At 40.2% G+C, this 17,163-nt stretch overlaps 2 protein-coding genes across 2 annotated transcripts in view; both read right to left on the bottom strand.

Moving 5' to 3' along the window:
• Positions 1–768: 768 nt before the first annotated feature.
• Positions 769–12,181, bottom strand: LOC137176056 (fibulin-1-like). Its single transcript, XM_067582106.1, has 17 exons — positions 11,934–12,181; positions 11,552–11,660; positions 10,149–10,284; positions 9,796–9,949; positions 8,639–8,707; positions 8,351–8,440; positions 8,099–8,236; positions 7,818–7,955; positions 7,584–7,727; positions 7,364–7,486; positions 7,044–7,169; positions 6,698–6,817; positions 6,407–6,538; positions 6,091–6,214; positions 2,919–3,061; positions 2,376–2,516; positions 769–2,260 (listed from the first exon to the last, which is right to left on the bottom strand). The coding sequence occupies exons 1-17, from the start codon at positions 11,986–11,988 to the stop codon at positions 2,121–2,123; spliced, it is 2,082 nt and encodes a 693-aa protein (XP_067438207.1). The 5' UTR covers positions 11,989–12,181; the 3' UTR covers positions 769–2,120.
• A 147-nt stretch (positions 12,182–12,328) lies between these two features.
• The window catches only part of LOC137176295 (transcription intermediary factor 1-alpha-like), an 11,754-nt gene continuing 6,919 nt past the window's right edge, over positions 12,329–17,163 (bottom strand). Inside the window, exons 15-18 of the mRNA XM_067582495.1 lie at positions 16,225–16,428; positions 16,023–16,097; positions 15,609–15,770; positions 12,329–15,386 (exon numbers count right to left, since the gene is read on the bottom strand). Coding sequence (XP_067438596.1) covers positions 14,814–15,386; positions 15,609–15,770; positions 16,023–16,097; positions 16,225–16,428 — 1,014 coding nt within the window. The 3' untranslated portion in view covers positions 12,329–14,813. The remainder of the gene's footprint in view (positions 15,387–15,608; positions 15,771–16,022; positions 16,098–16,224; positions 16,429–17,163) is intronic.

Here is a 17,163-nt window from a genome sequence, read left to right as displayed (position 1 = left end):
TTTGTAATAAACATTTTTTTTATACTTAGTATAATTTAAGTTGACTTCACTTTGCTTGTAGGCTACTGTAGCTTCTACTATGAGATGAAGTATTTTATGATGTTTTTGTGGCAAATGGGCAGCTACAATCACGGATATGTAACTATACTTGGACATACCCCACAATATTACACCCAATAATTTCTGAAACAGAGTTTCTGTATAGGCTATAAGCTACAGCTGCACTCACATCTGAAATCCATTTACCTAAAGCAATGTTTAAAAGGTCTACAGATCAATTCAATCAGCCTTGACAAGCTGCAACAACACAGCCACAGGACAAGCATTTGGGATTTCCACGGAGAGTGGCGAATTTTAGATTACAGGATTTTCCTCTCTATGGTTGTCGCCTGTGTTTTCACTGGCCAGGCTGAGCACAGCAGTGGTGAAAAGGCAGATCGATGTGGAAGAGAGTTGATTATGCATGGTAAGAAGTGTCCACCTCAAGCAATTTCTCAGCTTTAAAATGAGGTATTTAAAGAACCAAACATTCCCAGTATAGTATTCCCATTATTCATTCTTTGAGCGGAATAACTGGAAATATCCTCACAAACTGGAAGCGGTATGGGTATGATGGGGAATCTGAAGAGTTGAGTTACAGGAAAAACAGACATCCTATCAGATTTTAGTTATTCTGGAAACCTCAGTTATGCTAACTAGAAGATGCCTGGTTTCTGCAGTTGTAGAGGATCTACTGTAAGTTCTCTTCAGGACAAAACATGAACATCATTAACAGCAATGAGTCTTTATTATTCACAGATGGTGGTGCAGTCTGATGGTACAAAACACAATTAATGTTGTTGAAAGCAAGTCCATTTGTGAAGTATTATCAAACAAAGTATGTTGCTTTAATTCTCTCAAAACAGATGAAATGGAGCAAATATCAAACGGTTCCACAGGTTTAACCGATCGTGCATCATAGTGGCACTCACGACAACAAAGTCTGAATTCAAGTTAAACACAGCAGACGGTGGTTAAGGAGATGACAGTTGGCTGTTTGCACCCTGTTAATCTATGACATTATTTTATTCCACTCTCTTAAAAGGCATGTGACTTACAGTGACTGAGAAATGAGTCTGTTTTGTTGCTTGAACAGTAACTTTCCATGCAGGCAGGGTGGCTTTACGGATGGCAATGTCGGTCTTTCCACCACTTTGGTCCAAACTGAAATATCTCAACTACTGGATGGATTGCCATGAAGCTTTGCACAGACATGAATGGTGCCCAGACGATGAATCCAAGTGACTTTGGTGATACCCTGACATTTCGTCTTGCGCTACCATGAGGTTGTCATTTTTGTTTTTTAAGGACATGTCTTCACAACTATTGGATGGATTGCCATTGAATTTGGCACAGGCAGCTATGGCGCCCAAATGATGAATCCCAATGACTTTGGTGATCCCTTGCCTTTTCCTCTAATGCCACTATTACATTGTTGGGTGAAATGTCTCAAATACTATTGGATGGTATGTTATGAAATTTGGTACAGACGTTCATGTTCCCCTCAGGATGAACTGTCACATCACGTTGATGACTCCCTGTCTTTTCATCTGGCGCCATCATCATTTCAAAATTAATTTGTCCAAAACTTAAGTTTTGACCCAACATACCTGCAAAAGTAATAACATTCCCTTTAGCTTCAGCTGCACTTAGTGCTAATTACTGAATGTTAGCATGATAACATGCTAATCTACTGTACCTGCTTAACATCAGTATGTCAGCATTGTCATTGTGAGCATGTTAGCAGGCTGATGTTAGCATTTAGCTCAAAGCATTACTGTGCTGCAGCCTCACAGAACCACTAGCATGACCATCGACTCTTAGTCTTGTTCAGTATCTATTGATAATGTGTCTTATTTTTGATTATCTACTCTGTGGAAATGACAAGATCTATTGTAAACAATGACCTGTTTGGTTTGCAAACTGCCACCAGAATTAAGTGCAGCTAAACCACTTGAAAATTAACAAAATGCATCTATTTATCTTATCTTGAAAGCAACAGCGTTAACCTTTAAGGCATTTTTAAGTGTTAAACAAGATAAGACAGGTGTCCCCAGTTATTCAAAACTATATCTAACAGCTCAAAACCAGAACTCAGAAATGAAGACATGGATGATTACAACGTTGCGATGGGAAATGTTCCCTGACTTGATATAGTTCATGGCCACCTGCAGCACCAGATCCTTGGGGCCAATGATAGGTTTCACCTGCCGTACGACACCTGAGGGATGACACAGATTGGGATTGATATCAGTAAATATAACATCATGCAATTTACTATAACAATTTAATAAACAAATGACTGCCTGGTTTCAAGTGACACTCTCTCCTCTTACCCATGATCATGCCCTGGTCAGAGCGCTTCACCACGTCAAAGGAGAACTGGTCATCTGCGCCAAGGATGTCAAAGAACAGATCGGTAGCACCGGGGTGAGGAGTAGGGTTAGCTGCTGTGATTGTCCGCAGGAAAACTATTTCTGTTGGAAGAAAAGGTTTAAACTATTTATTAGTGTGATAGAAGCAAACCACTAAATGCATTCAATTCTTCAAATCAAATATTTATGATACGATTGAACAATTGTTCCGTGGGTTTAAATATGTAAATGAAATTTATGCTCTCTGGCAGGTTGGTGGGTGAGAAAGGTTTAACTCAATGAGACAGCATTGCTATTACAAGCTACTAGTTAAATAATATGTTACAGAATACCACAACTTATTCATACTGGCATCACTGACAAACAAGCACATGCATGCAATCACGTACAACCATAAATGTAACTGACTCATGGAGAACAAAGACATTAAGACTGCACACATTTTCTCACACACACGTCTAAAAGCTGTTTCTATGGTTTTGCAATGATTCCAGTCTGTCTCACCCTCTGGTTCACTGAAGTCTCTGAATGTTGGCAAAGAGAGGACGGTGTGGGTGATGAGGTGGACAGGGTCATGAGCGCAGCTGAAGTCGTTAGGTTGACAGGCCTTAATACAACGCAGACTGACTGAGCCGTCGTTCTTGGATCTGATGAGGACAGACAGCAGTGACGGAAAAGAGGCAAGATGGAAAGATAAAAGGAAAAAGAGAGAAAGGGGGGAATTTATGACGGTAAGAAACAGGTAAAGATAGCCTGGATGAACACACCAAATTCAAAAACTACACAAATCATAAAGGAATGACTGAATAAAGATGAATTTCTCATGACTTTAACCCTTATAGGCAAAGATCCAAAGTTGAGTTGAGCAAGGAGAACCTGGCAACACCTGAATAGCCCCATAGACCTCCATGGTTCACCAAGGAATGGGTGACTTTAAAAAAATCCAAATCCTGATTCCAAACCCTAAAATCATGCTTGTGACAGTTCCCCAATGTGAGGACAGTAGAGCTTTCAAAATATAACCTCAAAAACTGCAGTGGGAATCGAGCCATGTAATTAGCAGCAAGCAGGTGAGTCCAAGTTGTTCATGAAGCTGAGAGGCCAAAGCCACAGAGATGATTATGTGGTAGGTTATTCCACACCAGTGAAATGCCACTAAGGAAAAAGAGGATGGTAGAAAACCAACAGAGGGTGTGTAAGAATGAATGTCATTTGATGTGATCACAGTGACATCACATTGACATAGTAGAATAAGGAAAAGGGTCGACATTTTGACAAAATCAGTAACAGAAAAATGTCTTTTTAAAATCCAAAAAATACTGATACTGTTATAATTATCAAACAGTGTATAAAATGATTAATATAGCATTTTGGAAATTAGGTGGTTATAATCCAAAGATTTAAGAGAACTATAACCACATATATTTCATATTTTTGCATTTTTAATCAGCTCTATATGCACTAAACCCCAATAACCACCAGGAGGAAAGTGGAACAGTGGAAAATTTGTCTGGTTGCATTTATCCAGCTGACCAACACGGCTACTGGCCGTTTGGTATCATTTACAGCAAATTAACTGATAACCACCCAATATCAACACTAAAAGCGCCATCCATCATATGAACTGTAATGCTGCTTCACCACTAATTGAGCCCCCATGCTGGCTGGGCCCCAAGTGCCCATAAATAAGTGCCACGCTTATTTTTCTTGCTGTCCGCTACAGCGAGGCCTATTTGATCCTATGGTGAGGCCGCTTGGAGCAGACCATAGGAAAAATCGGTTTCAACATCATAAATGACCACAGCGGAGGAAGCACGAGAGTAGTGGCAAAACCCATTGCCGGTGTGTGTGCGTGTGTACTTGGATATTACAGAGTGAAAAGCCATTTTTATCTGTCACTTTTTAATTGCAAATACATAGAAAGTACACATTAAAGGGAAGCTGGCACACAGACATGACGTAGAGTGAGCTGCCATCAATGCAAATTAATGCACATAAACAAACAATCCATCATTGAGTTATAGTGATCCTCAACAGCTAATGAGCCCCATCTACTGGTATATGAAATGTCCTACTATTCATCATAACTACTGCTGCATCATACGCTTGGAAAAATAACAAAAAGGCATCATGTGTGGTTAAAAGGGCTGACACCTTTCAGTGTCAAGGGAACGCATCCCCCACATTACATACAGAAATGTAATGCTTTTTGCTTTTGTTAACATTTACTGTAAAATGTATCCTTCCACTCCATCTTGAAGAAATAGTTCAACATTTTAGGAAATATGCTTATTTTGTTTTCTTGCCGAGAGATAAATGAGAACCTTGATACCACTCTCATGTTTGTACACTAAATATGAAGCTTTAGCCTAGCAGTTGGTTAGCTTAGCATAAATACCAAAAATGGGGAAAGAGCTAAAAGATAACTGCCTAGCACAAAACTCAGTAATTAACACATTATTTTTCCCTGTGTTTAATCTGTACAAAAACTGAAATGTAAAAAAAAATCCATCTGGAGCTCAATAGCAAATAATGTGGGACAAACTCACAAGCCCCCTAAAAACAATCCACAGTCCAGCAAAAACTGACACAATGATAAAGCAGCCCAATCTGAGGGAATCCAAGTGGCTACTTAACTAATGTTTTTATTGATATGTTGAGCTGTGATGTAAAAAGAGAAATTTTAGCAGTTGGTGGAATAAAGAGAAATTACTTAATTTAGCGAAAAAAAAAGTAACCACTGTTGGCTGAAGGATCATGTTAGCTTTGGACAAAATATGAAATGTTTTTTTGCACTCAACAAGAATTGTAGATTTGTCCCTAATTAACTGCATTGAAAGGTGGATGGAAAGCTGGAGATACAACTCCAGTAGAATGAAAGGAATGAATAAAAATGAAACCATCCATATTATATGAGTGTTGGGTACAAAATAGGGACAGACTTCAAACACTCAACTATTCCTTCAAATTCCACAAAGACTTCTAATATGGCAATGTTCTTGAGGGCCTGATAGGATGCTCGTGTGTGACAAACACAGCAATCTTGGCCATGTACAGATGTGCAGTCCCGTAGCGAATCAGTCTCATCTCCACAGTCAAAAAGAAGTCCCGGGGCTCGGATAAGGCATGGCGCAGTGAAATTATTCCTCCATGGGCCTGCTGCTGCACAATGAAGTATCCCTCCTCATCTCCGGAGACTATGTTAAGCAGCATTTGGTCTCCCGGCACAGAATTGGAAGGTCCCATGCGGAAAACATCAGTGGGGACGGGAGTGTTGGTGGGGATGGTGATGTTGTAGAAGGAGATTCTCAGCGGCAGCAAGAAACACGACGCGGGGTCCTGCGTGAACTCGCAAGTTACGCGCTCGCAACGGCTGAAAAGGGAAAAATGAAAGGCTGACTGGGTGGAGAGCAGAAACGGCTGCATATATGGGTAAAAAGGAAGATGAAAGAGAAGACTGACAGAAAGAGAGGGAAGAAAAGATGAAAGCCTGAGAGTGAGAGAGGTGTTTGTGACCGATGAGAGAGCTGAGCAAATGTGAACAGCAGATCCCAACCAAACAAATCCACATCACATGAAAAAAAACAACAGTGCACAATGAACAGCTGAGGATAACTAGCCTCCTCATTTCAACAGCTCTTCATAACCCAGGTAGCCACTCATCATCAGCTCTTACCCTGGTGTTGCTTGCCGGAAGTTTGGAGGACATTCAAAGGACAGACAGCGAAATCCTCCCTGGACGTTGAAACAGCTCTCAGAGATGGAACAGGTGTGGCTCCCCACTGCACACTCATCGATATCTGAACACACAAGGGCACACAAAGGTCATATACCTTGAGTAAATTGATGTTTTACCCTCAAAAGGAGTATTTAACTCCTTGTCAAACACTCAACGTTATTCCTAGGGGTGATTCTGAGATGCATGTTAAGTATGTACAATTCTAAAAAACTAAAGATTGTCGACTACTGTTTAGTGTGAGGTTTGTCCTGACCTTGGCATGTGCGTCCATTGGGGGCGAGTGTGTAGCCCATGGGTGGGCAGGTGCAGTAGAAACTCCCCGGGGCATTGGAGCAGCGGTAGGAGCACACATGACCAGCAGTAGGCAGTGCACACTCATCAATATCTGAAAGGAGATGAGGAGAGTGAGTCTGCTTGAAAGTGAGTAAAGATAATTTTTTACATGTTAATGCTTCTAAGTTATAGTAAAGATATTATTTTCTTATATTCTTTGCATCATAAACTGGTTTTTCCACCACTAAGCACCGCAAAAAGCCAGCAGTACCTTCACATGTTATCCCATCAATGTCACTCAGCTGGTAACCACGGCGACAGTAGCACTGGTAGGAGCCATAGACGTTGGCACACTCCTGGCTGCAAGGGTTGGCCTCACACTCATTGACATCTGTCAGATCAGGCACAAACACAACATGTTTCTTTACAACTCTGTATTCAATGAGAGATGATTCTTTAATTTATACATTTTGCATTTGGAAAAAGCTCAGACATCATTACAATAAACCTTGAAATTTGTCACATATGGGATCAAAAATATATGATTCTAACCCATATTTGAGGAATCACAGCACTAATAAGTCTTAATGAATGAATGAAATGCAGAGTGAGTTTACCGTCACAGTTTCTGCCATCGTGAGACAGTTTGAAGCCGGTTGTGCAGCTGCACTGGTAGGACCCCTCTGTGTTCTCACACTTGTGGGCGCAAAGTCGTCCAGGATAATGCCTGCACTCATTGATATCTAAAGAACAAAGGTCATAGATAATGAATTTAAGACTGAGGATTTACAAGAGATCTCAATACTGTTCTAATCTATGAATTAGAGCACAGATTAAAACTGAGACAATTAAGAAAACACATAATTCCTCTCTTCCTTCTCTACTCACTACATCATACATTTTTCCACGGCTAATGGTGACAATTTTTGCACTGTACCTTCACACACTTTGGTGATGGTGTTGAAGAGGAAACCAATTCTGCACTCACAGCGGTACGAGCCCACCAGGTTGATGCAACCATGGTCACCACACACATTGCCTGTACGACATTCATCTATGTCTACAGGAAGGTGACCAAGGAGAGAAATTACATCTGTATTATTTAAGCAAGGAAAATTAAGATGGAGACCCTACAAACTGAAAATACATCGGCATACCTTCACAACGTGTGCCATCCTCAGTAAGATGATAGCCTCGTCCACAGGTGACTGTGTTCCTGCGACAGGTGTAAGAGCCCACTGTGTTGATACAAGTCTGGCCAGGGAGGCATGGAGTGGTATGGGCCACACACTCGTTTATATCTAATTTGAGCAAAAAAAACCCCACATTCACCGGGTCAACCCGTCATTCACCTGAGGAATGTTTTTGCTTCAGTGCAACACCAAACTCACCAATACAGCTGCCAATGGCATCCTGAATGAATCCGTCAGAGCACTTTTCCTTTGGGTGACAGCGGAATGAGCCTTCTGTGTTGGTGCACAAAAAGGCCGGTCCGCAGTTATGGGTTCCCAAAATGCATTCATCAATGTCTTGAACAGGCAAGGAGGGAAAAAATTACCATTAACTCGTCATGTAATGATTAAATACTCATTTTTTCGAATAATTCAAATATATTTTTGACCTTAAAAGCAAAAACAACTCCATAATCTGTGCAGTTTTCTTGACATGTTACCTTTGCAGTTGTTGTTGTCGGTGAGTTCGTACCCGGTGCCACAGCCGGTTTCCCTCTGACAGCGAAAGGAGCCCTCTGTGTTAATACAAACTTGGCCGAAGATGCAATTGTGACTGCCAGTCAGACACTCATTAACATCTGAGGAGACAAACACTCACTCAAAAAAGCAGAAAGTGTTCTATCCCCAAATGATCTGTTGAGCTACCCTTATTAAAAAGTAAGTGAAATCATACTCTCATTTACATTACTTACCCTCACAATTCACTCCATCCTTTTGCAGTTGATAACCATCGTGGCAGGCACACGTACCATTACCCACACACAGCTGTGAGCAAATGGAGTCTGAAAACAGCACAGAGACAGATTTAAATGCAGTCACATCCTGACACCTTTTCATCAACAAATCAGGTCATGGTTGGACATTTCGGTGTACGTCCTAGTTCATAGGGAACCTGTTGCTGGCAGGATGCTCGTGTCTAAGCTTCTTACAGCTCTTACTATAATGAAAGGAGATCACATTAAGATGTCAAGGTGCCAAACCTCTACAGGTGTCTGTTTCCTCTGGAGCCTTTGCAGTAACGTTGACCTCGGGCTGTTCTGTCACTGGGACTATGGGGAAAAAAAGACTCTTTACAGTAAGGACAACCACATTCCTTGCATAACTACTGTAAAGAAGGCTGGGGTCAGACACTTCAGCACCACATTGTTACACAGTATGACTTCACAAATCTCTGGGGTTTTTACGCTGATATGCTCTTATCACTCTGGCCTTTACCCTACATGAGCAAGACATTGATTTGCCATTTTTGCAAAATGTGTGTTTTTGCAGGTCTTTGCTCCCCACATGTCTGTGTTTTTCACTTGAAGCCAGCTAGGCGACAAAAGCTACAGGCCACAACAAGTCGCCAGTTGGCCCAGAGTCACCATTTGGCAAGGTGTCTACAGCTAAGCCTACTGAATACTTCTGTGACCTAGTCTGTCTGTCTATCTGGCAATAATCTGCTCCACAGCTGCCACACCAAGGCCGTATAAACCAGTCTTTTTTGAAATCTGTGCTGCTCTCTGCTCCTGGTAACACTCGCCTGTTTTGATGTGATGCACCTACTTCTTAAAAACTGCTCTTTTAGCCCGAAAACACTTTTGAGATACATGAAATCTCAGAGTGTCAAGGTTTTTCTCCAAGTGCCAATAAAATCATAGATACCACTAATAAAGCACCCTTTATTATGGGCTTTAAGTTGTACATGATGGCTTTATTACTGGCTAATAAATCAGTATAGAACGGTTGTAAGCAATTAAAAAACAACCTTTGGCTCACCAGGTATTAAATATTAAATTATAAATATTAATAAGTCATTTATGAATGTTTTCATCATCAAGACTGTAGTTGTATGAGATATTAATAATTGGACTTTAGATCATAAAAATAAGTGGTCAACCAGTCAAAAGGAGTTACGACTTACAGACCTTATTGCCTTATTAGGGTGCCTTATTAGAAAGTGGCAACTAATCACATCTGTGCTAAAAGTCATTTGGCACCTAATGTGTGCAAATGGCCAAGTGTACTGATTGTTTCACAAATGCCTCCATTGACTTGAGTGTCACAAACACCCAGCAGCCATTCCTTCATGATAAGACAGAGTGGAGCTAATCAAGACACAAAAGACTGAAAGCACACAATTGTTTAGGTCCTTTACCTTTGACGGTTGGTTTGATTTCCTCTGTGGTGTTCTTTCCACAGCACTTCTTAGCAGCGTATGCACACTGTTTCCCCAGAAACAAACCCTGAAGCTCGCAGCTGGAACCCCGGCTTTCTAACATCAGACCGAGCGTGCAGCAGTCACAGCACATCTGAGCAGGAGAGAGAGACGGTTGACAAAGTGAAAAAGGAGAAGAAATCTAATCTCAAATATAATATTCTCAGAAAAAAATAGAAAGCCACTTTGTACTGATTTGTAAAAGACTAAGTGTGTTGGTAAGATTTAGGAGAAGTGTAAAGGTTGAAAATATTGACATCACAGAGGGGATAGGGGTGGGGTGGAGGGGGCACCTTGGAGATTTGGGTTTCCCAGGGTTCTCCTTGGAAGAAGGGCCTCTCACAGGCCCCTTGCCAACGGGCCATTTTGATACCATTGTCACAGAGTTTGTCCTCTACTACTGCTGCACAGCACTGCTCCTGAGCGATCCTGGATGATTCACAAAACAAATCAAGAGTCTTCACTATTTTCTCACATTCTGATCTAATCTGAAAAAAATGAAAAAATGAACATATTAATTGATAATGAAGATAATCGTTAATTGCAGCCCTACAATGTACAGCTAAGGCTGATGGAGAAGAAATTAAAAACTGAGATTTTGACCTGATGGCGCTAAAGTCAGAGAAACATCAGTGACTACAGTTCATCCTGAGGGGAACATGAATGTGTGTACTCAATTTCAAGGCCAAAAAAACCACAAAACCTCATGGTGGCGCTAGAGGAAAAGTGAGGGGATCACAAAAATCATTGGGGTACATCCTCTGGGGAACATGAATGCTTCTTCAAAATGTCATGTCAATCCATCCAGTGGTTGTTGAGATATTTCAGTCTGGACCATAGAGGTGGACAGACAGACAGAGTGGCCAACTGACAGACCAGCACTGTCATCCCTAGAGCCACGCTGCTAGCATGGCTAACAAACTGGAAAATCCAGCATGAAACCACATCCAGAAGAGCAGCTGCACATTTGCTCTTTGAGGAAAGAGTTGGATAAGAAGCATGTGAAGAAATTTTTACTATTTACATTAGATACAGTCCGTCAGCTGACTGAGAGTGGATTTACTGTATGTCGTAATACCTTGCATATTTACTTGTAACACTCTGGCCGTCAAGGAAGGAAGGATGACATCGTAACCAGTTGCTTCTTTGTGATTTTTTTTTCACCTTTTTAAAATAAAAAAAGCTTCATTTTTTACTATGCCTTTCCTTTACAAATGCTCCCTCCACTGACCTCCATGTGTTGACCAGGTGTTCCTGTACTCCATCAGTGACTGCCTCAATGTTCTTACAGTCAAACGGGGCCCTTTAGTGTTAAAATGCTCCAGGGGGCCACTTAACGCCTGTACTTACTATGTAGTTATTATGTGGCAATCCTCCCCTGTAGCGGGATGGTTGAGAGCTGTGGAGATGATTTGGGGCTTGCGGACTCAGGGGTATTTCCTGCTTTTAAAGATCCCCTCCACTGGCCTACAGGATACACACTTCACACTGCAAAATCCCACACCTTCATTTGAAGATTTTGAGTCCAATTTGATATATATATTTAAAGCAGGTGTACCCAAATAAATGTTTTTTGTTGTTATAGATAAATAACAGAAGTATTTAAACCAATCAGTAATGTTAGTGACCCTTCCTCGGCCCCATGTTGGAGGCCTTCAGAGGACCGAGGTTGTTGGAGAAACCAGGTGTTGCTTACCTGCAGGTGTGGGAGGAGGAGATGAGGGGGAGGATTGTACAGTCTTGTCCTCGCAAGGCCCGATCCCTCCCATCCTGGCAGCACTCTTGCACAGTAAGAGGCTGAATCTCTGCAGTGTCGGGGATGATGGCATGGAAATTAGAAATAGACAGCAGAAAACATGCAAAAAATGTCAAGGCTGCAGCCGAGTGAGTGATTTAATGAAAATGGGCTCTCAGAAAAAGTTTATGGGGGAAAATAAAGAGCTATGGTTGAAAATCTAGCAAGAAATGCGCAGGTTAGGTTGTAATATTCACACATTTAAATCATATAAACCACCAACAGAGTCTCAAAATGCGCTCAAATTCTGCACCCAAAAACCAAAGTTTACCGGTGTTCTTACCTTGTCCACGCACAAGTCCGCACAAAGAAAACAGTAGTATTATCCACTGTGCCATCAGTGATTTGGTTCCCCTTTCTCTAAATTTGACGGTTTAGCTGATTTTTTTTTATTATTAGTATTATTATTACCAGCCCGAGAGGACGGAGGAGAGGAGAGGACGGTGTACGTCTCCACTCAAACGCGCTCCGTCAGAACAGGAGAGGCGACACATCTCGTCCTGTGAGGTTTGAGGATGGGGGCGGTGAGGGCGGGCTGGAGGATCTGTGTGCAACTGTCAGGGTTACTGACACAATGATTAAAACACGGCTGCTAATTGGATTTGACAAACACCACCAAAGTGCGTGAGGTAGATAAAATAAAGTAAATCAAGATGAAATTATGTTCCATACAATGTCTGAAGTTTCTTTTGTAGTCTTTAATATGCACGTAAATTTATTTCTCACTGCTGTTTTTAAGCAGGATTTGGTTGAAACAGTGGTGGAACAAGAATTTAAATCATTTACTTTAGTAAAGTAGCAATACTACTACTACTATTACTAATAATAATAACTTTATTAATATAGCACCTTTTAAAAACAGTTTACAAAGTGCTTTGACAGATTAAGCAAAGGCTGGATACCCAGAAGGCAATGATATAACAGAAAGTCGAGCAAAAACAAGACAAAATGAAATTAAAGTTCAAATAAAGTCCAAACAAAAAAGACAAAAGATGAAGAAACACAGCAGAGAGGAGACAGAAGAATGATGAAAGAGGTCAAAGAGATAAAAGACAATTTAAAACATTACAAATGTAAATAAAATACAAATAAAAAGATTAAAATCAATATAAAAAATGCCAGTCAAAAATACTCCATTACAAGTAAAAGTACCCACTGTAAAAGTACTAGGGCAACAACTGATTTTCATCATCAATTAATCGCTCGATTATTTTCCAGATTAATTGATTAATCCCTCGGTCTATAAAATGTCAGAAAATGGTGAAAATTTCCCAAAGTCGTACATGCGCCCTAATATGTCTTGTTTTGTCCTGTCCAACAGTCCACAAGCCAAATACATTCAGTTTACTATCATTCAGGACTAAAGCTACAACAAGAGAAGTTGCCCCCCTCACCTAACGATTCATTAAAAAAACGATTAATTATCAAAATAGTTGCCGATCAATTTTCTGTCAATCGACTCAATCGGCACTAAAAACTACTGCATTCAGTATTAATAAAAAATAAAAGAAAAGTACATAATGTACTTAAAGTGTCAAAAGTAAAAGTACTTGTTGCAGAATGGCTCATATGCTGTTGTAATGCTAGATCATTATTACTGACGCATTAACATGGAAGCAGTACTAACGGTGGAGCTGATTGAGGTGCAGCTAATTTTAACTGCCTCTTCTACTGCTGGGTGGCTGAATATGTTACATATTATCAACTGTTTATATGTGTTTTAGATGTAAAAACTACCGTCCTACTACAGCTGTTAAATACATGTAGAAAAAAAGTACATTTCCCTCTGAAATGCAGTAAAGTACAAGTAGCGTAAAATTCATAAAACTGAAATACTCAAGTAACATACAAGTACTTTCTACCACTGGGTTGAGCTTTGCAAAATTAAGAGACAAATTAGACGTTGTTCAGGTGCAGCATATGGTTGCATTATCTCAGCATAAAGATGACAACAGTGGGAGTAAATCAGATCTACATGTAACCCTGTTTATTACAAATATTGCAAAAGCAGGATTTTTTTTTTAATGCTCAAAATCGTTTGTAGAGTTCATTAGCAGGTTTCACGTATCCTCAATAAATTAAATAAAATAGTGATATTGGGGGAACAATATAGATAGTATATTCATTTGATTTTTTTGTGTCATTGGCCAACTGAGCTTCAACTGTAAAAAAACAAACAAACAACAACTGCACATTCCTTATTATTCCAGTAAAAACAACCAGGCTTTGACCTACTCATACTTGCAGTAAGAGTAATCATGAGACAGAAGGGCGAGGACACTGTTAGTCAGCGTGTGATCTGATTCTCATGTCTCTGAATTATCTGCGACTGATAACATGTTTTTGAAAAGAAAGTCTGTGAAGTAATGCTCTCCTGATAAAAACAAAGCAAGGCTGCTGTAATGATAAAACATAGTCAGGACACAAAGAGAACAGTCCGTTTTCCCAACAGCACAATTTCCATGATGCCAGTTTTTTCGAGGGATTATTTAAAATCAACAACAACAAAAAAAAAACCAATAGATGTGGCACTTCCTTATGTACAGAAACTACAGTACATACAGCGGCCCTATTTGTTGCATACATAGCATAGTAATTCATACAGTACTAACAAAATAAAAAAAACAATACTATTGCAATAAAACATAATTTGTTAATGAGCCAAATGGCTAGTACAAGTGAGCTAAACACAGAGAATGGAGACTTTATTATTTATATTAAGACATCCTGCATGCATTAACTAATCCAAAGTCTCATTTTCCTATTTTGATTGCAGCATCTGTGCCTTTCAGTTCACGGCGACATTATGTACAACTGATGAGCAAGGTAATCGACAATAACTTACACGTGATCCTATTAACAAATAATATCTGTTTTGTGCTTTTCGGCGTCGTCGTCACAGAAAATAACCTTCTACGTTACAGTAAAATTGTAACTTCTGTTCAGTAAAGACACAAAAAGAGCTACTCCTTTCAATGTGCATCTACAGCAGAACCGCTACTAAATAAGTCTATTTAGTATAGCTGTACCCTTTTTTTTCCTATTGCAAATAACAGTAAAAAACACTGTCTGATTGCAGCAATTTAGGTCCCCACTGGGGCCACTTCTGTGGAAGACTGAAATCATCCATCTTTTCTACAGTTTCTCTCTGTTGTTATTCCTTCTATCCCTCCTTTTCTTTGGCTGTGTTTGCAGGAGTGGTCTCCTTCGCCTGGCTTTCAGATGGACCTGCAGTCTTGTCTGTATGGAGCTGAAGGTTCTCCTCTTTCGGGGGGCTGGCGGTCGCCCTGTCTGTTGATTTGCTATCAGCAGCTGGAGAACTTTTCACCTCCTCTGAAGGAGTTTTCTCATCCTGCTTTACCTCCTCCACAGGCGGCATGCCTTCCTCTGCGGCCGCTACCTTTTGGTCCGTTCCCTTTATGCTCGTATCGGTCACCTTCTCCTCCGTTTCTGGCTTTTCTCCCTCCGCCGGGGCTGTTCCTTCTTCTGGATGAGCTAAGTCCTCCTCTACAGGGGGGATTCCTTTCCCCACAGGACCTGCTGGTTTATCGTCCTCTATGGGAGCCATACCTTCGTCCATCACCTGTTCCTCCTCTTCATCTATCTCATCCTCTAAAGGGGGGATCATCTGTTCTTCCCTTCCTCCGGGAAAAATCTTGTCTGGGTATACAAGCTTCAGTTGTTCCTCAAAGTAGTCCTCCAAGTACAAGCCTGCACTCCCCACCTCTGAGGTCGCCTGGAATAATCAGTGCACAGAAATGTCAGTAAAAATCAAATGATGTACTTTAAAATACCAACTGTTTTATAAAACTTACAGCTCAAGAAAACACCTGCAAATGATTGAATATGCCAATGAACTGAAATACGTTACCAAATGTTTTATGATATAACACCACAATGATTTTGTTTTTGCTGGTCACTGCTTCCAAAAGGGATGTTTAATGAAAACCGATCCTACCTTGTAGTACTTTGCACAGTTGAGAAATATGAGTCTGACGTCAGCGACAAATCCCTCAGGACTGACGTAACATTCACCCTCCTTCAGCTTTGACTCCAGCTTCCTCTTAACTATTGATAAATCCATCGGGGTCTTGATCAGCTCTTTGTACCTTCTTGTCTCCTACATAAGAAAAACAACAGGTTTAGCACTTAATACGACTTCACAAACAAAGAACTACAGCTTCTTTTTTATTTGTTTTGGATGGCAGGTTATCTCTTTCACTAAGAGCCTATATTGTTTTGTTTTTTTAAATATTCTGCAGTTTTTTGGTATACTTGTACTCATCCACATATTTTAAAATCAGTAATTTCCTTACTGATTGCGTTTTTAAAGAAAAACTTAACTGACAAAATATTGAAAACAGTGTCTTACCGATGGAGAAGCAGCCTGCTGGAAGTCGGTGCTGAAGTCATTACAGAACAGACGTAGTAACAGCCTCTCACATCTCTACATGTTTAAATGAGGAAAAAGAAGACATTAAATTTGTTTGATGGGGGACGATTGGGGGAATCAAGTAGAAAACACATATCTCAAAACACAAAACAGGAATGTAAATGGCGTGACATGAGAGTACCCTTCTGTCAACAGGTGGCAATCTCTCAGCCCCGGGTTCGTCCTTGCTGTCGCAGTCGTACACCATCTCAGGAGAGATGAGGTCTCGGCAGAATGAACAGAACCATTCGCCGCTGAGGAGAGAGACGTAAGGACAGGAAGAGCGATTAGGACGATGCATGGATTGGCAAACTACTGTTGAATCTGACACCAGGCTGAGCGCAGAGACCAGTCAAGCTTAGTCCTTGACAAGACCTGGAGAACAGCCTGTCAGCAGCCTCATCAGCAGTAGAAATGTACGCAAACTACTCCTCTGATTGAGTTTTGTACAGTAAACAATTTTAAAGCTGCTATAATTAGAATCTAGATACTGTAGATGAGAAATGTAAGAAAGAAGAATTAACTGTACATATTGTACGATGATATCCAACATGACGTATCGTATAATCTGCTGCCAAATCATTTTGGGTACCATCTTTTTTTTTTGCACTTTTCTATCATGCTTGTCAGATGTACTTACGGTCAATATCATCAAATGTAACAAATCTTAATTGTTACATAATAAAAGACTTCTACAATTACTATATGCTATGCAAAACCTTATTTTAAAGAACTAAATTAAAACACACTTCTCAGGTTGTACATATCACCTTGTATACACTTCAAGACTAAATTGGCAACAACACCAGTAGTTATGTCGTCAAGGTTGATCACAAAGTTCAAGGTAAAGTAACAGTAACCTCAAGCTGAAGCTCTTATACCTGCTACCACCACAAGAATAAATAACCATTAAAAAATCTGCAACATTTGATTTAGAATCAACAAAAAAAACCCCAAAAGATGTTGATATACTAATGATGATAATGGTAACTATGCTTCAAGGCTGGTAAGTAAGGAATACAATCAAATTAAGTCTTTTTTTAATAATAAAATGTACAAACAGTTCCCACAGCAGACAATA

The sequence above is a fragment of the Thunnus thynnus genome, chromosome 23 (genome assembly GCF_963924715.1).
Source record: "Thunnus thynnus chromosome 23, fThuThy2.1, whole genome shotgun sequence".
In the NCBI taxonomy this organism is placed as follows: Eukaryota; Metazoa; Chordata; class Actinopteri; order Scombriformes; family Scombridae; genus Thunnus; species Thunnus thynnus.
Note: the sequence above shows the minus strand (reverse complement) of the source record. Positions and strands in the feature narration are given on the sequence as shown.